Here is a 23,682-nt window from a genome sequence, read left to right on the forward strand (position 1 = left end):
AGCAGGGAAGTGAAATAACACAAAATAAGCAATAGGGTTTTGAGTCTCACTAAACAGACAGGGAATGCTCTGGAAGCAGAGGAGGGGGCTAGGATGAATGACAGGGAAGGTTCCAGGGAAAGGGGCAGGGAAAGGGAGGATTGACAACTTGGAGATGAGGGGGTTAGGGGAGAGCTAGGGAAGACTGACAACTGGGGAGAGGCGGAGATTAGGGATGGGGGCGGGGGGGGAAACAGATATTGAACAAAAATCAAATAAAGACATACCACCGCAAAACCCCACTCAGGAGCCACCTGCTCAGTACAGGCTGCCTGGAATTGTGTCACCTTTCTACAAGGGACAGTGTGGCCAGAAATGATCTCTGGAAGCAGAATTCTCTGAGTCTCCCAGCTGAATTCTCTGTCCCTGCCCTTTCCCTGGACCTCTGTTGCAGATGGAAGCTGCTGCCGCCATCCTCACCTTTAACCTATTTCTAGAATGCAAGCAGATATTCCCAGCTGTGTTAAGCAGGATTTCCTCAATGTTTCTATAAATCTTTTGTGTCCCCCATGGAACGAAGGGGACATTTTGGCACTGAGGGAGTGACATGGAAGCAAGGAGTCAATTGTGACCCTGGGGTCCCATGGAACCAAGGGGCCATGGTGACACAGCAGGGCCACGTGGATCCAGTGGCCCATTGTGACACTGTGGATCCAAGGAGACCATGGAGACACCCCCAGAACCTCATGGAACCAAGGAGTCCACCCAGCGGGGCTGCATGGAGCCAATGGTCCATGGTGACACTGCCCATCCAAGGAGGCCATTTGGACACTGCAAAAGCTCATGGAGCGAGGTGGCGATTGTGACACTGAAGAACTTCATGACACCAAATATCCATGGGGGACACAGCAGGGTATCATGGAACCCAGGAACTGCTGATGGCAGTGCAGAAACTCCTGGAACCAGGGGCTGTTGTGGCACTGCAGAACCAACACAGCTGCTGCACCTTGTCCCCTGCCCTGCACAGCTCCTTGGGAGGCACGGCAGGAGCAGCACCCTGAGAGCCTCGGGAATGCCCCTCTGGGATCCATGGCACACGCTCTCAGGGTCCAGTTCCCAGCCAGAAAAAGATGTTCCTGGCCTTGAAGGCAAAGCTCTTAAGAAAGGGCCAAAAGCCAAGTGGAGCAAGATCCTACAGGGACATTTCACTGCCAGCCTTCATAACTTCACCCATGGTTGTTGTAGCTCATGGATTGGGAATGAAATCAGGGCAGGGTCTTTGGTGAAAGCTTCCCTGGGTCAAAGGAGACACTGAGAGAGAAACAGAGAAGGCAAAGGAAGGCAGGAGAGAAAGGAGGTGTTTTAATTTGGAAAGACAGGTGTCTTCTAAGGAAGGCAGGAGCCTCCCCTGAAATTTAAAAATGTAGACTCTTTCTGAATTGTTATAAATTTGAAATTAAGGGGGCTCTCAGGTAAAAATATGGAAGCAGGAATGACTGTTTTTTATTAGGGAAGAAAATTAAAAGATAAAATAAACAATGCAGTGAACTAAAACAACACTGACAGAGTCAGAATAAAACCTGACACCCTGTTGGACAGGGTGTCAGCCACAGTCCAATTGGAATTGTGGCTGCAGTCCTCCAGGAGTGTCAGGTGTGGTTCTGTTGGAGAAGTGATCCTGTAGGAATGGGAGTCTTCCTCTGAAGAGGAAGAGGAAGAGGCAGCTGTTCCTCTGGGAAAATCCAGCCCAGAAAAGTTGTGTTGGTGGGCCAGAATCTCAAGACTAGATGCAGGTAGGAATGCTTGGCTCCTCCCTCCGGGTGGAACATCTCACAATGGGATGTTACAGTTCTTCTCAGCCATGCAGTGACATTCAATAGCCCATTATCAGCAGATGTCTCCCCTGAGGGAGGATTGATTGTGGAAGAGATAAGGGAAAACTGCCCACTTAACACAGGACAACTGCTATACAGATGGCAAAAAGAACACATCTTGCTTTTCAGTCAGGGACAGGAGGTCACAAAATCAGCTGAGAATGCGGCACTCTGAAAAGCAAACCAGAGCTGACAGAAAAGGAATGGGACAGAAATCAATAATTCTGATCGTTTTATTTATTATCAAAATAAACGACACCCACCGGTCCCCACGCAATCCTGATCCCACACCCTCATATCACACCCTTATATCTCACTTCTCCCGATCTCCTTCCAACCCCATCTCATCCTGGAGGCTGAGGAATTGAGCAATTTTGGCATGGGACTGAGGTGGGAACCAGCCATTTTGAGATGGGATTGAGTCATTTTGGGGTAAGATTGAGGGGTTTTGAGTGGGATTGAGTCATTTTGAGGTGACAGATAAATCCACCTTGGATTTTGGAGTGCAAAGATATGGAGAATACTCCCATATATCCCCCAAGAACCCACAAATCCTCCAGAATATGTTCCCAAACAGTAAATTCCACCTCAAATACCTCTAAAATGGTGGGACTTCTGACATCTCTGGTCAATACTCTTTTTAGTAATTTTTCAGGTGTTTTTAAGTGATAAAGACAAATCAGAAGAAAATTAGGTCCAAACCAAAACTAGAGACACCTTGAGCATCCCCTGGGCACTGGACAAAACAAACTCAGCAGAAATCAAATTTAACCCTCCATAAAATGCCTTGAGGAAGATTTGCTCTTCCCACATGTCACTTCTGATGGAAACACAAACAAATCCCAAACATTAATAGACCAACAACAGAAGCAATTCTGTGGTAATTCCAAATTTCATCAGTTTCTGCACAGCTGGCAGGTTCCAAAAAAAGAAATATGGAAATTTGACCCAATACAGATTATTAAAAGGAAGGGAAAGGTCTGTGTAGCTGTCACAAAGGTGACAGGGATGAAGAAAATAATGATTCTCCCCCCAGACATGTGAATTCAGAAGTTATTTGGGAATAACTTGAGCTGGGCTTCTTGTAGGACTTTAGTAGCCTTGTGTTTTCTCACCTTGGGTGTGAATGATCCTTGTCAGTCTCGCTGGTATCATTTGGTTCCTTTCCTCCAGTGATTTTAACAGACTTTTCAAAGAAGGAAAACAAAATATTTTCTTTACACTGGCCACCCACAACTTCCACTTTTCTCATAAGGTCTCCTAAAAGTTGCTCAGAGGAAGCTGCATCCAAGTTTCCAAGAGTTCCTTGGGAAAGAGGCAGAACCTCCGCGAGGAGGAAACCAGGCTGTTGTCAAAGGAGCTTGGGGTCCGACAACAGTGCCCTGAACTCACTGTGCAAAATAATATTGCACTCTGGTTAATAAAATTGTTAGAGAGATGCCCCTGCCCCAATTCAGGTGCTAAGGTGACCAAATCCTAAGTGGATTTTATTGAACAGTAAATGTGAGGTAGAGAGACATGGAAAGAAAAAGAAAAGGGGGGAGAGCAAGGGAGTGACAAGGACAGAGATCTCCCCTGGGGCAGGGCAAGTGTGACATTGTCCCCTGTGTGCGTGGCCTCCCCAGGGTGGGGGTTTTACACCTGAGCCAGTTTGGGTAAGGGGGGTGGTGTTCACCCCCCACCCCGAGCAGGGATTGCCTCACTGTTTCAGGTTACAGTGTCAGATGTAACCAAAAGTGTTTTCAGTCCCCATCTCCATAAACTGTTATCAACAGGTGGGGCAGTGTTCTTTATCTCTTCCATGGCTCAGCCCTGATAACGCCCTCCAGGGGCCATCTTCTGTTAATGGGCCATTGAGTGTCACTGCAGCACTGATAAAATTACATCATCCCATTGTGGGATGCTCCGCCCAGGGGGAGGAACCAAGCATTCCTACCTGGATATAATCTCACCCTTGCAACACCACAACCACCTTGCCTACTGCATTCCTAGAGGACAAGAGCTCCATAACCACCACTGGACTTTCCGAGCAAGACCATACTGTTCTACAGGATCACTGCTTTGACAGAATCACGTTGATCACTCCAGCCGGACTGCAGTCACCATTTCATCAGACTGCTACCACCACCCTGACCAACGGGGTGTCCGGTTACATCCTGACTCTGTGAGTTTAAACCAGTGTTTCTCTATTATTGCCGTGATCTTAATTTTCTTATTCAATTGTCATTCTGGCTTAGACTCTCCCCCTGGTTTGCTTTGAAGCCAGTACAAAACTCACTGTGCTCATCACTTGTTTTCCTCCCAAAACAGGATTTCCCATACCCAAACGTTCACCAGATAGAGAAGGTTGCAAGGAAGAGGAACATGCCCTGGGACACCGAGGCAGGTGAGGAGGAAGTCAGTGCCCCTTTTCCCCCTCTCTCCTGCTCCATCTCCCAGCCCAGCCTGGCCCCCAGCTGCAGGACAGCCCCGCTGCCGGTGCCCTCCTGCTGGAGATGCACTGGGGGGATCTCCTTGCCCTTCCCTGTGGCACGGAGGCAAATCCCACCTACTCCTTGTCATTTCCTCCCCCAGAGCAGGAGCTGAGGATGGAGACCAGGAAGGACAAATCCCTGCAGCAGAACCTCATGGAAGAGGCCGTTTTGAGCAACTCCACAGCGCAGGAATCCAACAGGGAGGAAAATCCCTGGAGGTCTCACAGGAGGAGGGGCTGCAAGCCCAGCCCAGGATGCTCTGAGGAGGAAAGACCCACTCTGGGCCAGGAAGGTGGGCAGAGCTTCAGCCAGAGCTTGGAGCTGGTGGTCCCTGAGAAGCTTCCTGATGGGCAGAAGCCCTACAAGTGCTTGGAGTGTGGGAAGAGCTTCAGGGAGAGCAAGAGTCTGAAACGCCACCTGATGATCCACACTGGGGAATGGGCCTACGAGTGTGGGGAGTGTGGAAAGGGATTCAGCTCCAACTCTCACCTTGTCAGCCACCAACACATCCACACCGGGGAATGGCCCTACGAGTGTGGGGAATGTGGGAAGGGCTTCAGACGGAGCTCCGACCTCATCATTCACCAACGCATCCACACTGGGGAGAGGCCCTACGAGTGTCCTGAGTGTCAGAAGAGGTTACACAGCAGCTCTGGTCTCCTCAGACACCAGTGGATTCACGTGGATGAGAGGCCCTTCCGCTGCCCTGACTGCAGGAAGGGCTTCAAGCGCAACTCCACCCTCATCACACACCAGCGCATCCACACCGGGGAGAGGCCCTACATGTGCCCCACTTGTGGGAAGATGTTTAACAGCAGCTCAGATCTCCTCCGGCATGAGCGGATTCACTCCGAGGAGAGGCATTTCCTCTGCCCTGACTGTGGCAAGGGCTTCAAGCAAAAGTCCAATCTTGTCAGCCACCAACGCATCCACACTGGGGAGAGGCCCTACGAGTGTCCCCAGTGTGGGAAAAGCTTCACCTGGAGCTCTGACTTGACCAAACACCAACGGAGGCACCGGTAAGGGAAATCCTGAAAGTTCCCCAGCTGCAGGAAGAGCTTTGTGCACTGCTCCAGCTTCATCCCCCATTAAAAAACCCACATTGGGAAGATCCCTGGTGATCCATGTTCCCTGTGATCCATGCTGGGAAGACACCTGTCCCTTTTCCTGCCCCTACCAATGGCCTGATATGGGATTGAAGGGCATGAGGGTCTGGCCATGGCCCTGTCACTGCATTCACTCCCACCTCAGGTCATTGCCAGGGGCAGGAAAGGGACTCTCTCTCTCTTTCCCTGAGGAGACGGGTGTCCTTTCCATGCAGGAGGAAACATGTGGCCAGGAAGATACAATTGATGGTGATGTAGCTTTCCCTGTAAGTAGTTTTTCTTATCCCTTCTGTTGTCAATTTTTTTTCTGTTTCTGTTTGTTCCTTATCTCATTGCTGTTCCCAGTAAATTGTTCTTATCCCAGCTAGGGATCTTTACCTTTTTTCCTTCAATGGAAGGTGGGAGGGCAACGAGCACCAGCCGGGTTTTAGCGAGAGCAGGAAATTGGGGAATCCCATTCCTGAACCCCAGCCCCTGGAAATGGAGCATCCCAGCTTGTGCCAGCCCTGGTGGCCATGGCAGCAGCCTTGGGAGTGGGTCCCTGGCTGGGGCTGAGGGAACCTCTTCACTCTGGTGCCCAGGGACAGGAGTGGAGGGAGCGGCTGCAACTGAGTCGGGGCAGGCTTAGGTTGGATCTCAGGAAAAGGTTTTTGCCCAGAGGCTGCTGGGGCACTGCCCAGGCTCCCCAGGGAAGGGTCACAGCTCCAGGGCTCTCTGAGCTCCAGCAGTGTTTGGACAGCGCTGCCAGGCCCAGGCTGGCAGTGTTGGGGTGTCCTGTGCAGGGCCAGCAGTTGGTCTCCATGAAGCTGCCCAGGGACTGACCATAGCAACAGGGGCTGGGGATGGTTGCCATGGAAACTGACCATAGCAACAGGGGTTGGGGATGGTTGCCATGGAAACTGACCATAGCAACAGGGTTTCTTGGTGATGGTTGCCTTCTAAGGATGAGATTTGTCACAGGCCCTCAGAGGTGTTCCATGGGGACTTTCCAAGAGTCTCCAGGCTGTTCAAGAGCTGGAATGTCACACACAAAGACAGGGGCTCCATGGAGCCATCCCAACCATTTCTGGGGATGGCAAAGAGCCGTGTGGTCAGAGGCAGTCACAGCCATTCCATGGTGACATCCCAGGGCACCTTGGCCTGCAAAGGCACCGATCTGTCACAGGCACTCACGGGGGCTCCACAGTGACATCCCCAGGCTGCCAAAGAGCCAGGATGTCACAGGTACTCACAGGGGTTCCTGTCATGGGCAGAGTGGGATCTTCAGGCAAAAGCTTTATTTCATTATTGGAGAAACTCCTGCTGAGTCATGAGATGGAGACACACAGCAGCCACCATGGGTTCTAAAACCCCTGCAGGGCCCCCAGACTTCTAAAATTCCTTTTAAGAGAGGAGACTGGGAGTGACTGGATCCAATCCCGGCCCCAGAATTTGTCAAAGGTTTATGTATAAACTATTGGACAGGTAGAATTGAACAATTTGTCAATGCAATTTTTCCTACAGGATTAATGATGGAATACCAGATATATTTATATAAATACAATCTGATCATGATTAGACAATAAGCTCTTAACCAGAGTTATTTACTCCACAGTCCAGAATCTATAACAATTATAGGATATTCTGCTCTAGGAAGCAATTTTGAAGTCAGCAGGGCCTTGCTGGAGTGGTTTGAGCCCATTGCAGGCAGAGCCTCCTGCTCCAGCAGGAACTGCCTTTCCTGTGCCAGGAGCAGGGCAGGTCCCGCTGCAGGAACAGCCCCAGGCTAGCCCCAGCACAGGGAAGGCCTCGGGCACAAGGGCAGAGTGCCATGCTGGGAGCTGTGCCAGGGACAGCCCGAGGCACCAAAGGCACCTTGGCAGCAGCAGCTGCTTGCAGGGCATGGCCAGAAGCCTCCCTTGGCACCTGGCCTGGTGGCCAGCGCTGCAGAGCTGCTGCCTCAGGGCTCATTTCTGGCTGGGCTCTGAAAAGCCACTTCTGCTCCAGGACCCTGACTGGGAAGCCATTCGCCCAGCACCTTGGGGACAAGATATTAATGACAAAACTCTTCATGCCAGCAGATGTTGGAGGGTGCCACGGGAGACAAGACTCATGATATCATGATCATCAAGTCTCAGTTTATTGTGACAGATTACATAGTTTATATATGTTCGTTAATTAGCTCATACATATTGCAAAAGTTGAGCTCATGATTGGTTGCTATGTGACTTGTACTATTATCTTAAAACTCTGCTTGTGATTGCTACTTGCCTGTCCAGCTGGCCTTGCAGTTAGAACAGCTTAGCACTTCTTTGTTCTTCTCTATTTCTACATACCAAGCAGTTTCAATATCCTGCTTTCTGCACACCATCTGCTCTTCAGGGTCATGCGAACTTTGCAGCAGTCACGTAGCCCTCCCTACTTGGATTAATTTTACAGTATCATGTCCCCTGCTGTACAACCATTCTTCTGCCAAGCTCTCTTCATCTCCCCCGTTTTCTTTTTGTATAAGAAGATGTGCATTCAGCATTTTCTGCAAAAGCTGTTGTATCAGGCCTTGTAAGCAAGTAAACACACAGGGCAAAACAAGCAAAAGTATTATAATTATGCTTAGAACTATTATGCTGTATTTGATAATGTCTCTTAACCATGGTCCGATCCCCAATCCCTTCAGCCAGCATTCTAGACCCAATCCGTCCTCCACCTTTAATTGTTGAGTTAGCTCAGTCAATTTTCGTATTTGCTTATGGATAGATGTAGAGTGATCAGATAAGTTCATGCAGCACATTCCTTCAAATTTTTTACAACTATGACCTTGGGCTAGAAGAAGTAAATTAGTGGCAGCTGCTCTGTTTTGCAGAACTGCATGACAGATACTACCTATATTTGTGGCAAGCTCACTTAATATTTTAGATGGAATACTAATTTATTTTTCTGTCCAGTAGGCTAGGATTTTTAATTGTGTGAGAGCTTGCACTGAAGTAACTCGTGGGGTGAAAAATGAGGTTAGTATTACAGAAGTGCACCCCACTTCATATTTCTCATGTTTTTGATTGTTCTGTTTAATATGAAAGGAACAAACTTAATTCTAAATACAAACTATATTTATGATAAACTTAATGTTATGCTTTTGATTATCTAATTGATTGTATATTATTATCTATAAAAACTCAAAGACAGAGATTACAAACTCAATACTAAAATTCTATCAGATGACATTTTCTCAACTCTTTGTTCTCAGAGACATTTTTGGTAATTAAATCATTACTAACATTTCTATCTTTATACAGTGATTTTTATCTATATCATATTTGAAATAACATTGATTCACATAATGTTCATCCTTCTTGGTATCTTGGAAAACACTCGGTCCTGCTGTACTTTTTCATTACGTCTTCTGACTCTTGTAAGAAATTGGGAAGATGCTGTTGAAATTTTTGCTGTAGTGTTGCGATCCCGCCACCGGCGGCGCTGCTGCTCTCGGCGTTGTCGCTGCCATGGCAACCAGGACTGTGCCGCCATCTCCGCCGCCATTGCTGGGCGCTGCGGGGAGATGAGGGGCGGCGCCGCCTCGCTCCCGTCCTTGTTGTGTCACCTTGTGGATGGGAGAAGAGACACCCCCGCCACGGCCGCGCCCCGCCTGCTCCGGCTCCAGCGCGGCTGAGCCCCAGGAACGCCCCTCTCCCCCCTTGCGCTGCTGCTCGGCAGCAAGGAGCCTTCCGTCTCTCGGCTGATGTCCGCTCCGCCCCGGGCTCGCCTCCGGCTCGGTGCTGGCCGTACCCGCTCTGTCTGGCCCCGCGCCCGCCGCTCCGCGCTGCCGCTCCTGCGCTCCGCCCGGGCGGCTGGCCGGTGCTCACCGCCGCAGCCCGCTGCCTTAGTTCTGCCAACCTCCAACCTCCGCGGGTTGCTGCGCTCACTTTTCTTCGGCAAGGCAGCACTCCCGCTCCAGCTCCCGGCCCCGGCCACGTCCACACCCGCCGTTTGGGTTCCTCGTGAACGCCGAGGTCTTCACTGCTCCAGCGGACTCTCACAAACAAACAACAACGCGAAAAGTATTTTTCCTCCGTTGGAAACGGCCCAATTTGGAGTCTGGAGACTTTTACTCTGTTCTACCTGATTCCTGTTCACAAAAAGTGAATTTGGGATCCCAGTCCCGTTGCTATAAAGCAATTTGGATCTCAATTTCCAGCACCTCAATGCTACTAGTGTCTATGGGAGGTACAGGCATTTCAGGAGCAGAGATGGGAACGGGAAAATTTGTGAGAACCGGAGGGTTTGGCTCACTGGAAAGAAGCGAGGATTTACATTCCTTATTTTTCTCCAGAGCTGTCCGTATCACTTCCACCGCCCTCTTTTCTGCCTGACACATTAACAATTCGTTATCAACCACTCTCCAAAGTTTACTCATTTTCTTGCCCGGTTTATCCTCATCTAACACTAATTCCCACAACTTATCCCTATATCTTCTCCATTCTGAAAGTTTATGAACACTATGGGGGTTAACGAAAAAGCCGTAAGACTCAGCATGATGCAATAGCGAGGGGAGATCCTTATCTAAGTCAATCCCCCTAATCTGCCTTTTTATAAGAGAAGCACTAAATAAATCATATGCTGCTTGCCTTTCCATGATTACGTCGGTACCGTTGCTGGCTCCTTCAGGCTTCGGCAGCACGTATCGGCTGAGCTCGCCGCTGCGGTCACTCAGGGCGCGGAGCAGAGCGTTTCGCCTCTTCTCTTTATTTTCGCCGTCCTTCCAGCTGCAGGACCCGAACCCCAACGCAGCACCCCTCTCGCCTTAGGCTCGGATCAGGTCCCTGCTTTCGGGAGCCAGTTGTTAGAGGGAATGCCACGGGAGACAAGACTCATGATATCATGATCATCAAGTCTCAGTTTATTGTGACAGATTACACAGTTTATATATGTTCGTTAATTAGCTCGTACATATTGCAAAAGCCAAGCTCATGATTGGTTGCTATGTGACTTGTACTATTATCTTAAAAGTATCTTTATGATCGATACATGCCTGTCCAGCTGGCCTTGCAGTTAGAACAGCTTAGTACTCCTTTGTTCTTCTCTATCTACTTCTACATACCAAGCAGTTTCAATATCCTGCTTTCTGCACACCATCTACTCTTCAGGGCCATGAGAACTTTGCAGCAGTCACACCTGAGAACCAAAATGATTTTGTGAAAAATACATGTTATATGGCTCTGTGCAGATAGTTACTATATGTATTATGTTATATTGATTAGCTGTGCTGTATTAACATTTTAACAGTATGGTAAATGTAGCTTTGTAGATAAAATGAAGCTTTAGTAGTTAAAAGAGAAAATATGCATGCGAGGGTTTACGAAATGAGAACACCTAAATTCGCTCTAGGAACACTTAAATTCTCCAGACAAGAGGAATTTATGGTCTTCTTACTAGAAGAATCTAATTTCTTCAGGCCATGCTCAGACTGGAGGATGCCGTGGGGATTAAAAAAAACAGTTGACATACAAAAGACAGAGTTTCTTGTTGAAATAGAATGTATGCATAACCATGAAGGATATATGAATATGCAACAGTGTATTTTTTTAGGGGTGATTCCTTTATTCACAAGATATGCTTGTTGTGGCTTAAGTGCCCAAGAGACCATCCAGACATATGTAAGTCTTTGTTTTTATTGTCTTGCAATTGTCCTAACTCTAAATTTTTATTAGTTTAATTGTATTCCTACTTTTATAACCATTTTACTAGTATTAAACTTCTAACATTTTAAAAACCAAGTGATTGGCGTTTCTCACAAATTCCTATCAGGAGACAGAGAACCCATTTAGCATTTCAATGCCATAATTAGCTTACAATCTCTCCTCGGAATAAGAAACAACCAGACAGCTCCAGCTCCTGACCTTCCTGCCGACCAAGCCACTAAAATGAGGAACAAAACATTTCACCAGGGGATGGGATCAGATTATCTGTTGGCAGAAAAAAACAGAAGTTTGTGGAAAACTAACTTACTCAAACTGATGTAGGCAAAGAGATGACAAGAGAAAACTGCTAAAAAAGATAACAAAGGAAATAGGAGAGCAGTTTATGTATTGCTCCAAACATGGAAAGGATGGAAATGAAAGACGGTTCCCCGGCTCCCCAGCACACCAGGGGTTAAAGGAATGCTGCTTCTCCTCTTCTGTGCTGCAGCAACTCTCATCTTTTTACCATGCTCCACACCTTGGCAGTGCAGCTCATCCAGCAGCTGAGCCAGGGCATGCAGGTGGCAGCCAGGCCTCCTGATCCACAAACGGCTACAAAAGGACAGGGAATGAGGGCACCGAGAATAATCCCAAAACCAAAGAGGACCCGGGAAGAACAAAACAGAGTCAAGGAGTGAATCTGCCTAGAGATAGGGCCAGGCACTTGTAGAGAAGGGGAGAAACCACCAGTTCCAATAAATGTTACAAATTGACCCAGACAGCTGCTCATAGTCCCGCCACATTCCCGAACTTCGAGGAGAAGAACAAAGACTTAACAGAGCCATGAATATCGGCTGTTCTACAAAAGGAGGGTGCACATTAACGAGGACAGGCTCCAGGCGCATCGGGAAGTCGGAACCTTCCAAGGAACTCAGCCGGTGGGCAAAGGCAGAGGGAGATGCGGCCGGGAAGATGAGGATAAAAAGGAGGCTGCGGACTACAAGCACGGCAGAGAGCGCACGGCAAATGCCCCACGGCCTCTGCCCCTGCTCGGCAATAAAGTCACTTTGACAGGACTCCTCGCTCTCCGCCGGGCACACAAACCTCCGGCGACGGGAATTTCCCCGCCCGCTCCCGGCCGCGGGGCAGCCCCTCTGTCCCACCCACAGCAGCCGGGCCGAGCCAGCGCTGCTCCGGCAGCGGCTCCTGCCCGGCCCCGGCGGGAAGGAGACCGCGGGCAGCCGCTCCCGCAGCGCCCTCAGCCCGGGGCCGGCACGGGCCGGACACGGCACCGGCGAGCCGCCGGAGCCCCCTGCCGCCCCCTCCGCCCGCAGCCAGCCCCGAGCCCCCGCAGAGCCCAGCGCGGCTCCCACCTGCGCCGGGGCCGCCTCCGAGCTCCGCCGCCGCCGCCTCACCGCGCTCCGGCCGCTGCCGCCGCTGCCGGGCCCGCGCAGCCGCTCGGCCAATGGCGGCGCTGCGCGGCCACGGCCGCCCTCAGCCCGCCGCCGGGGCCGCGCCGCGCCCCGCTCCCACCAATCAGCGCGCCGCAACCGCGACTGACGGCACCGGCGGCCAATGGCAGCGAGCTCGGGGCGGGCTCTGCGCACGGCCCCGCCTCGCCCCGCGCTCTCGGCGCCCCCGGGCTGCGTGAGGGGAAAGCCGGAGATGAGGAACAGCCCCGGCACGGGCCCGGGCCGAGCCGGGATTGAGCTGCCCACACAAACAAACTTCTCCGCGCCTCCCGCCACGGCTTTCCCGGCCCTGCGCCTCCCGTGCCTCCGCCTCTGCGGGAAGCCCAGGAGCCTCACTTCTCCTGCCCTTCGTTAGCGCATCAGTGCTTCGCTTTGATTTCTCCCCTAAAGGGAAACCTGCCCAAAGCCCTGTGGGTGGGTGGGGCAGGGGAGAGATTTCTGGCAGAAAACTCCAAAGACTCGGAGCAGGAGAAGGAGAAGTCAGTGCAGAGCCTTAAATGCATCTTTCCCCACGCCTCCCTGCTCCCAGCTGCACCTCCTCCCCCGGCAGGGCAGGAGACAGGGAATGGGGCCATGCTCAGCTCATCCCCCGGGGCTTCTCCCTCTGCTCAGGGACAGGAGTCGTTCCCTGCTGCACCCTGCGCTCTCTCCCGGCCGAGACTTCTCCAGGAACTTCTCGGAGCGGAGTCCATCCCCTGGGCACAGCCCCCTCCGAGTGCTGCAGCGTGGGTCACTGTGCCACGGGCTCAGTCCTGCCAGGACAGGCTGCTCCAGCGGGGCCCCTCTGCCCGCGGGCTCACAGCTCCTCTCAGGCATCGCCGAGCTCCAGCCCGGCTCCTCCAGGGGCTGCAGGGGATCTCTGCATCCCCTTGGACCTGCAGGGGATCTCTGCATCCCCATGGACCTGCAGGGGATCTCTGCATCCCCATGGACCTGCAGGGGGATCTCTGCGTCCCTATGGACCTGCAGGGGGATCTCTGCATCCCCATGGACCCGCAGGGGGATTGTGGCAGTCCAGGGCGTCGCTTTGGCTGCCCTGAAGTCCTGGGTCCCTGGCAGGGGTCAGGAACCCCCCTGTACAGACCCCCCATAGACACTGTCTCTGATCTCTGTCGATGGAAAAGAGTTTTCAATCTTACAGGATGAATTACAAGCTCTGTTTGATATAAGTAATAAGAAAGTATGGCACGTGTGCAAAAGTAAAATTTTAGGATTCTCGATAAGTGGCCCAAAGGGGACAAGATGGAAGAAATTGCATGTGTCTTGTCCTTTTTCTTCTTCATGCCCTCCATGTTTCACTGTAGTTTTGGCATTTTTCTGTTGGTTTAGGCTGGGGACACACTGTTCAACGTAGGTGACAGATATTGGCACATTATTGTAAATATAGCACAGGTAGTTTCTGGTATTTAATGTTTGTAACATCCCACTGAGGACAGAGCCCCACACGCTGCCTTGCAGGACAGAGCTGCGGCAGGGCAGCAGAACATGTTAGAGATAAACAGAATAAACAACCTTGAAACCAGCACAGACGATTTATTACTTCTTCTTTGGCAGCAGGGCTGACAGAGACTTCCTACAATCTTGGAACCATCAATACCACAGATTCCAACAGGGGATCTCTGCATCCCCATGGATCTGCAGGAGGATTTCTGCAGCCCTACTGTAATATATGTTATGGAATTATTCGTGCTTACGTAAAGTGTACAGGTAATAAGTTGTGCTTGTATAAAAATATTCTCAAAGTTATAAAAGACCACAAGCTGCAGCCGGGGAAAGATTGCAAAACCACAGATGGCAGCAGAAAGAAAGTCCTAATACACAAAAGAAAATTTCCACCAGAACCGGCAGAATTTCACCAAAGAGCTGGGCATTTTGCACAGAACCGCCGGAATCACACACAAATATTCGGGAATTTCGCGCAGACCCGCCCGGATGGCGAATCCCGGAGCCGCCCGCAGCGCGCCCCGCACGGCGGGGGCGGGTCCCGCCCCTCGCAGCCCTCACCTGCCGCCCAGGTGAGCTGGTGCGGCTCGGCCGAGGTGTTTTGTGCCGCTGCGGGAAGGCGTTCTCGCAGCACAGCGCGAGCGGCGCCTGAACCCGCACCTGGGCCCGCGGCCTTCACCTGCGCGCAGCACCGCGAGCGCTTCGGGATGAAACAGCGCTGCCGAGACATGGAACCCACCCCGGGCTGCGGCCCTGCACCCGCAGCACCTGCGAGCGCACCTTCGTGTGGAGGGACGGCTTCGTCAGGCACTGGGAGACCTGTGCGGGGACAGCTGGCACACCTGAGTGACACCTGGATGACACATGGCACACCTGAGTGACACCTGAGTGACACCTGAGTGACCCCTGAGCGACACCTGGCACACCTGAGTGACACCTGGCACACTTAAGTGACACCTGAGTGACACCTGGCACACCTGAGTGACACCTGAGTGACACATGGCACACCTGAGTGACACCTGGGTGACACCTGAGCGACACCTGGCACACCTGACACCTGAGTGACACCTGAGTGACACATGGCACACCTGAGTGACACCTGAGTGACACCTGAGTGACACCTGGCACACCTGAGTGACACCTGGGTGACACATGGTACACCTGAGTGACACCTGAGTGACACCTGAGTGACCCCTGAGCAACACCTGAGCCACATCTGAGTGACACCTGAGTGACACCTGAGCCACATCTGAGTGACACCTGGCACACCTGGACACAGGTACATCACACCTCAGTAACACCTGAGTAACACCTGGGTGACACCTGGGCACAGGTAATGTTACAGCTAGGGACGGATGTCACACCTTGGCACAGGTGATATCACACCTGGGTGGGTGCAGGGACACAGAGCCACCTGTGCAGGGACACGGTGATGTCACGTGCGTGACATTATCACATCTGGGGGATGAGACACCTGGGGACGGGGGGGAACATCACAGCTGGTGAGGTGACATCACACCTGGTGGATTTAGTGACATCACACCTGGTGGAGTGACATCACACCTGGTGGAGTTGGTGACATCACACCTGGTGGGCTGGAGAGGTGACAGGGGAGGGGACAGGTGGGCACGACAGTGATGTCACGCCCAGATGAGCCTGGAGGTCACACATCTGGATGATGTCACAGCTGGGCAGGAGGGGTGTGTGGACAGGTGATGTCATGGCCGGGTGAGCTGGTGATGTCACACCTGGGTGGGGGTGAGGTCATAACCAGGTGACACCACACCTGAGTGGAGAGGTGATGTCACACCTGGGTAGGTGGGTGATGTCATAACCAGGTGACATCACACCTGGATAACCAGGTCCCACCCACACCTGGGCACCTGGAACCCTCACACCTGCTTTCCTCTCACCTAGATCCCTCATACCTGAGTCCCAGCCCACCCAGATGTTGGGGTGCCTGCCCACCTGGATCACCAGTTCCCAGAACACCTGGGCATCTGCACCCCGCCCAGACACACCTGGATCCACCCAGGACACCAGGATCCCTCCAAAAAACACCTGGAGCCATGGAGGAACACCTGGAACTGCCCCCAGGATACCTGAGACCCCTCCCAGGCACACCTGGATGCCTCCTGAACACAGCAGGAACCCCCAGGCACACCTGGATTCCCCCAAAAAACACCTGGGACACGCCCAAAACCACCTGGAAATGCCTCAGGGACACCTGGATCACCCCTGGGACATCTGAACCTCCCTCAAGGACACCTGGATCCCCCCAAAAACCACCTGGGCCCACCCAAAACCCACTTGGACCCACCCAGGAACACCAGGGACCCCCCAAACTCATTTGGACCCCCCCCAAAGCCCACCTAGAACCCCCTAAAAATCCCACCTGGCCCCTCCCCCGTGACATCACAGGTGTGGTCCTGCTCCCCCACTAGCCTGGGTTTGAAATTTTGGGTCGATTTGTGGCGATTCTTGGTTTCCATTGATAAAACTATCTACTATGGGGCGGGGCCAAGGCGGATTGGGGCGGGGCCTCAGGAGGGGCGGGGCCAGAACGCGGAGCTGGGAATGGGGAGGGGCGGGGCCTGAGGGGGCGGGGCGCTCGGTGGGCGTGTCCAGCCGCGAGGGGCGGGGCTAAAACACGGGGCGGGGCCCAAGGGGGCGGGGTCAGTGTCTGGGGGTTCGTCCTGCCCCCACCCACCCCCCCAAATTCCCCCAGACCCTCCCTCACCGCCCCTCCCCCACCCATGGGACACACCCCGAAACCTCCCCAGCCCCTCCCCCCTCGGTCCCCCGGAGCTGTTTTCAGCTGGGAACCCCCAAATCTTTGGGAATTCTCACCTGGGACACCCTAAAGCTCACCTGCACCCCTCCAAAATCTCCTCAGGACCCTGCAAACCTCACCTGGGACCCCCAAACCTCACCTGGAACCCCCCAAACTCTCACCTGAGACCCCCAAACTTCTCCTGGGACCCCCAGACCTCACCTGGGCAGCTGGGAAACCACAAATCATTGGGAATTCTCCTCTGGGACCCTCCAAACCCTCACCTGGGACCCCCTAAAGCTCACCTAGGACTTCCCCAAAATCTCCTCAGGACTCCCCAAAAGCGGCCAAAGGTGGGGCGGGGCCGGGGCGATGATGTCACCTCTTCCTGTTTTCCCTCCCCAGCCATGTTCCCGCGTGTCCCCAAGTGTACCCGGCCGTGTCCCCTCCCCGGAGTGTCCCCAGCAGCCATGGAGCCCCACGAGGTGCGACAATCCCGGCTTGGGGGCGGGAGGGGACTGGGGGCACACGGGTGGCAGAGGGACAGAGGCGTGGCAGGAGGGGACAGTGGGGACACGGGGGGGGGGCAGAGGGGTGGAGGGGACTGAAGGTGGCAGGAGGGAACAGGGAGGGACAGTGGGGGATGAGGGGGTGGCAAAGGGACAGAGGGGACAGCAGAGCCCTCCAGGGAGGGGACAATGGAACCCTGGGAGGGCACAGGGGCCACTGTAGGAGGCCACAAGTGCCACCAGGTCCCTGACACCTCCCTTGTCCCCTCCCAAGCTGTCCCCCCACCAGCTGCTGGAGGCGATGGTGGCCGTGGTGGCCACACTGGGCGAGCTGGTGGCCACCCTGAGAGAACTGACGGCCACCGTGGCCAGGCCGCACAGGGACGTGCTGCTGGCCGTGTCCCCAGAGTTCCTGCGCGTGGCTGTGGGGACCTTGATCTTTCACCTCCAGGACTACCTGTGCCACCGCCCTGTCCCCTCCCTGGGCCACCACCCTGTCCCCTCCCTGGGCTGGACCCTGGCCCACCTCGGGGACACCCCAGGGACCACCTGGGCCTATGTGAGAGCCCTGGCCAGTGCCTGGCAGAGTGTCCTGGACAGGCTCATGGACAGCTGGGCCCGGCTGGCCAAGGGGGCCACCAAGCTCCGCGACGCCTGCAGGGATGCGGCCACCAGGAGGGGACAGCGGCTGCAGCTGCACCTGGGGCTGCTGGGGGACTTGGTGGCCGCGTGTGACGAAGCCACCGCGTTCCCCCGGGAGCTGCAGCGCCGGCTCGGGGACATCGAGGCTGCCCTGGAGGGGACAATGGAGGTGTCCCCTGATTTCCGTGTGGCCTTGGTGGCCACAGTGACCGAGGCTGAGCAGCTGTGGGAGGCCAGTGCCCGCCTGGCCACGCGTCACCTGCTGGGGACACTTGGGGACATCAACACCCTCTTCTTCTGTCCCTCTCCTGGCCACGGTGGCCGCGTGGTGGCCGAGCAGTGCCAAAGAGCCATGGAGGACATCCCGAGGCTGCTGTGCACAGAGCAACATCACCACTGGGCTGTAATCAGGCCGGTGTCACCTCTGCAGAGACTCGGGGACATCCTGATGGCACTTTGGGAGCACTTGGGGACACTTTGGGAAGGCGTGTGGCGACGCTGGTGGGGGCAGGGGGGTGAACGAGCCTCCCCTCAGTGCCCTGCAGGAGACCCGGCTGGGATTTGGGGGCCGGGGGGGTCCCCAGGCAGCCCCCGCTGCTGAGCACTGACCCTGCCCAGGGGGGTGCCAGGACCCCCCAAAAACCGCACCCGCACCCCCTTCAGTGCCCCCAAACCCCGTCGAGCCCTGACCCCCCCTCACCGGGCACTGGGACGAGTGGAAACCCTCCCTCAGTTTTCTGGTGGTCGAGATGACCCCGAGATTGTGAAAAGTCCTTTTCTCCCAGCCCACGCGGGCAGAGAAGGAGTCGAGATGTGGAGCTTTGCTTCTCAGGGCCGTTTATTTTCCCTTGTCTCTAACACGCTTTGTCTGCTCTGCTGAGCTCTGTCTGGCAGCTCGGTCTGTGGCAGCCTCCCTGCCCTCAGGGCGCTGTTTGCCTTTTACACTAAAAACTACCTGTACTGTGTTTACATTAACGTGCCAATATCTATAATTTATGTTGGACAGTGAATAGAATAGTGTCATCATCTCAGCAAGACATGGAGGGCAAGAAGAAGGAGAAGAAAGTCAGGACACGCCCAAATCCCTCCATCTTCTTCCCTTAAACCCCGTATTGTAAAACCCTAAAATTTTACTTTTCCACCCTGTGTTAATTCACCTACCACGCTACTCAAACCCTTGTATTTTGTAATTCCTCATACAAAGTTGGCAATTTTCTCCAGGGGCTAAAACCAAAGCCACTGTTGTTCTTGACACCGTGCCAAGGTCTCTGAGCCCACTGCCAGGGTCTCGAGCCATCCTGGCAGCCAGAGGAATGTCCTGGATTCCGACACCCCCCAATTACCGAGCAGTGGGAGCCCCCCGGGAACTGCCCCCCCCTCACCAAGCACCGGGATAGGGACCGAACCCCCCTCAAACCCTGGGAACCCCCCAGGCACCGGTACCCCCGGGCAGCACCACCCCCATGCACCGGGACAGGGACCGGGCCCCCCTTGTGCTCCGACCCCCCCAAGCACTGGGCCTGGATTCCCCTTTGTGTCCCCCACCCATGACGGAGGTTCCATCCCCTCCCCTTTGATCCCCCCAGAGCTGTGGGACCCCCAGGAACAGTGCTGTGACTGGGGGGGACCCCAAGCACTGAGGGGGCTTGGGGGGTTCACCAGCACCAGGGGAGTCCCTTAGGGTTTGGTCTTTCCCCCCCCCCCCCCACCCGCCCCGTTATCTCCCAGGACCCCCTGTTATCATCAGGGTCTCCCCCAGTTTACTGGGACCCCCCCAATACCTGCTTCCCCTCTTCACCGATCCCCCCAAAAGCACTGGGACCCCCCGAGCCATGAGCCCCCCCAGTGCACCAGGACCCCCACTCACCTCCCATCCCCCATCCATGGGAACCCACCAAAATCACAGCAGCACAAGGAGAAAAAGCCAACACCTTCCCCACACCCAACAGGGATCACCAGGAACACGGATCATCAGGGCTCTGCCCAACGGGGGTCACTGGGGATCATCCAGGCCTGATCCTCCCATGGGGGATGGAGCTGCAGCAGCACAGCAAGCTCTTCCCTCACTCTCTTCCCTCACTTCAAGCTCTTCCCTCACTCTGAGCACTTACAGGGCTTCCCTTAGTGGTGCCTCTGTTGGTGCTGGGTCAAGTTTGAGCTCATGGAGAAGTTCTTCCCACACTTCCCACACTTGTAGGGCCTCTCCCCGGTGTGGATGCGCTGGTGCTCAGTGAGGTGGGAGTTTCGCTTGAAGCCCTTCCCGCAGTCGGGGCAGCGGTAGGGCCTCTCCTCTGTGTGAATCCGCTCATGTAGGAGGACACTGGAGCTGGTCCGAAAGCTCTTCCCACACTCCCCACACTCGTAGGGCCTCTCCCCAGTGTGGATGCGCTGGTGTGTTCTAAAGTCTGAGCTCCACCGAAACCTCTCCCCACATTCCAAGCACTCATAGGGCCGTTCCCCAGTGTGGATCACCTGGTGCTCGATCAGGCCAGACCTGTGTCTGAAGCCCTTCCCACACTTCCCACACTCGTAGGGCCTCTCCCCGGTGTGGATGCGCCGGTGCATGGTGAGGTGGGAGTTTTGCTTGAAGCCCTTCCCGCAGTCAGGGCAGCGGTAGGGCCTCTCCTCTGTGTGAATCTGCTCGTGTCTGAGGAGATTGGAGCTGGTCTGAAACCTCTTCCCACACTCCCCACACATGTAGGGCCTCTCCCCAGTGTGGATGCGCTGGTGTTTTCTCAGGCCTGACCTCCTCCCAAAGCTCTTCCCACATTCCAAGCACTCAAAGGGCCGTTCCCCAGTGTGGACCACCTGGTGCTCATTCAGGCCAGACATGTCTTTGAAACCCTTCCCACACTTCCCACACTCGTAGGGCCTCTCCCCAGTGTGGATCCTCTGGTGCTCGATCAGTTGGTAGCTCCAGCTGAAACCCTTCCCACATTCCAAGCACTTGTGGGGCTTCTCCCTGCCATGAGGCTTCTCCACCAGCTCCGAGCTCCGCCTGGATCTCCGCCCGCCTTCCTGGCTCAGGGGGGCTCTTTCCTCCCTGAAGCTCCCTGGGCTGGGTTTGCAGCTCCTCCTCCTGCAGCATCTCCGGGGCTTTTCCTCCTCCTCCATCCAGCCACACCCAGGGAATGACAAATCCTGGTTTGAGGGAAAAACAAGAGGAGAGCTGCTTGGACTGGAAGTTCCTTCTTCCCAAGTTCATCTCAGGAAGTCATTGGGAATCTTGTGTCTGTAAGAACCTCCAAAACACCAAGATTCAGCCCAAAAATCCCACAAACTTTAAGACACAAATCAAAACCTCCCCAAACATCACAGCTCAGCAAAAACCTCCTCCAAAATATAAAGATTCAGCTGCCACATAAAACCAAAGCACCAACATTTAGCCCAAGCAAGCTCAGAAACACCAAGATTCACCCCGTGAAAATCATGGATCCACTTCCACAGTCACCTGCTGCATGTGGAGGGAGCAGCGCTCCTGGGGCTGGGGGAGGCTGCAGACACAGGGAGGGGTGGAACCTTCTGCTGCTTCCTCTTTCTGCTCCTTCTCCTCCTCCTCTTGTGTCTCTACTCTTCCTCACACTCCTCTTCCTCCTGCTATTCCTCCTTCTCCTGCACAATCCCACCTTCTCATGCCACCTGCACCGTTTGACCATTTTGTTCCTCAAGCCTGCTTCTCCTTCCCTTCTCCTCCTGCCCCCAGGCCCAGCACCCACTGCCGGCTCCCTCTTCCCCCCACACCCACAGCATCCCAGCGCAGGGGCAGGGATGGAGCTGGGGCAGGTCGGGCTGGGGCAGCGCTGGGCTCTCGGCCGCTCCCGCCCGCACTCGGTCCCCACTGCAGCCGCTCCCGCCAGGACAGCGCGGGGGGGCCCGGCCTTGGCGCTGCCCCACTCCCACCTCCCCAAATTCCCCTCGCGGGGCCATGGGGCCGAGGGGGGGGCGCAGGTGGGTCCAGGGGGGGAACGCGGGGAGCTGCGAGTCTGCCTGGCAACTGGTGAGTCATCAGCGCCGCGGGCTCTGATTGGCTGAGCTCTGCCCGAGCCCTGGGGCTGCAGCACAGAGGGGACACCCTGCTCCAGGGGGGATGTCCCACAAACGGGGGACCCATGAAAGGAACCACAGGAAAGTGTCTTTACAAACAGATGCTCTGAATCTGCTCGGACATAGGGCCAGGGAGCTGTAAAAAAGGAAATGACAGGAGACACCATCAGTTTCAGAAAATGTTATCAATTGATGACACAAACTGCTGCTCAGCCAAGGTCCTTCCCTATTCATGAAATTCCAGAAGAACAACAAAGACTTAACAGAGCCATGAATATCGTTTGCTATATAACAGCAGGGAACATATCAAGGTGGGTATGTAGTAGGTGGATTGGGAAGTCTGTACCTGTCAAGTGCTTCAGCCAGTGGGGAGAGCAGAGGGAGATGTGGCCAAGAAAGTTCAGATGAAAAAGAGACTGTGTCCTCCAACAATTGGAGATATCCCATGGGGAATGTCCCATGGCCTCTCCCATTTTTAGGAATGAAATTCCATTTACAGGACTCCTCTGTCTGCTCTGTGGACAGAATCGTCTGGTGATGTCAATTTTTCCGCACACCCTGGGGCTCATCCCGAATTCCTTCCACCCTCCAGGGCAGCGGGCAGGGAGGGCAGCTGAAGGTGCCTCACCCACTTTGGGTGATCAGCTCCCTTGGCTGGCGGCGGCACCGGGGATTGATTGGGGACCCGGGAGTGATCAGGAGACAGACGAGTGACACATCAGGGGGTCTGTGAAGAGTCAGCAGGGAGAGAGCACTGAAAATCTCATCAGTGAGTGCCCGGGATCTTCGGGGAGTGAACATGGCAGGGCACCCATGGAGGGGAGAAAAGGGAAAGACAGGGAGGGGGCCTAGCCAAAGGGATGATGATCCCAAAATGTCTCTGAAGGGTCCCTTGGGAGAATGTTGAGGTAGTTTACACATTCCCCCAGAGCTAATTAAGGACATGGACACCCAGGGAGGCAACAAGGAAAGTGGAGAAGGCATTTAGACAACAGGGGATGGATGGTATTCGTGTCCTGGGAAGGAATCAGGTGAAGGGGAGTGTGCAGCAATATGGTTCTGGCAAGAAGCAGCAGGAGGAATCTGTGTGGTAAGAAAAAGGATGATAGCAAAGAGGAGGAAGAGAAAAATACTCTGGATTGGGATGTTTTTCCACAGAGTCTTAACCTCACAATTTGCCAGCTAATATTTTGAATTCCCAGTTGCCTAAGACAAGAAAAGCAGCAGGTCAGGATGCCAGGGGTTTCTCTGCGCTGGCAGCGGCAGCACCGGGCGCAGAGGTGCGGCACCGGGAGCACGGGCTGGGGCCTGTGGGGAGCTGCGGGGCCGGGCCGGGGCTGTGGGGCAGCCGGGGCTCAGCGCCGGGCGCTGCCTGACCCCACCAGCCCCGGGCAGGGCCGGCAGTGGCCCCCGGCCCCCAGGAGGCTGCGGGACGCCCCGGCCGCTGCCCGGCCCCGGGGAGCTGCCGGCCCTGCCCGCCGGGGGGGCCGCCTTTGGACACTGCGGCAGGACAGGCACCGGCTCTGCCACACGGGCTGGGCAGGGACCCTGAGCACAACGGGGAACACAAAGGAACAGCTGGGAAATGCAGAGTGCACATGGAAGGATCAGGATTTTCTGTGCAGGATTTGCTTTGGGTCCCTGCAGAAAGGAAAGGTTTTGCAGAAAGCTCAGCAGCTCTCAGAGGATGAGCACCCACAGGCAGTGACCGGGCC

At 54.6% G+C, this 23,682-nt stretch overlaps 1 protein-coding gene across 1 annotated transcript in view; it reads left to right on the top strand.

Moving 5' to 3' along the window:
* The window catches only part of LOC110468027 (uncharacterized), a 619,922-nt gene extending 614,572 nt beyond the window's left edge, over positions 1-5,350 (top strand). The window contains 1 exon segment of the mRNA XM_077788935.1: positions 4,672-5,350. Coding sequence (XP_077645061.1) covers positions 4,672-5,350 — 679 coding nt within the window.
* Positions 5,351-23,682: the final 18,332 nt, after the last annotated feature.

This window comes from Lonchura striata, chromosome 29 (genome assembly GCF_046129695.1).
Source record: "Lonchura striata isolate bLonStr1 chromosome 29, bLonStr1.mat, whole genome shotgun sequence".
Taxonomy (NCBI): domain Eukaryota; kingdom Metazoa; phylum Chordata; class Aves; order Passeriformes; family Estrildidae; genus Lonchura; species Lonchura striata.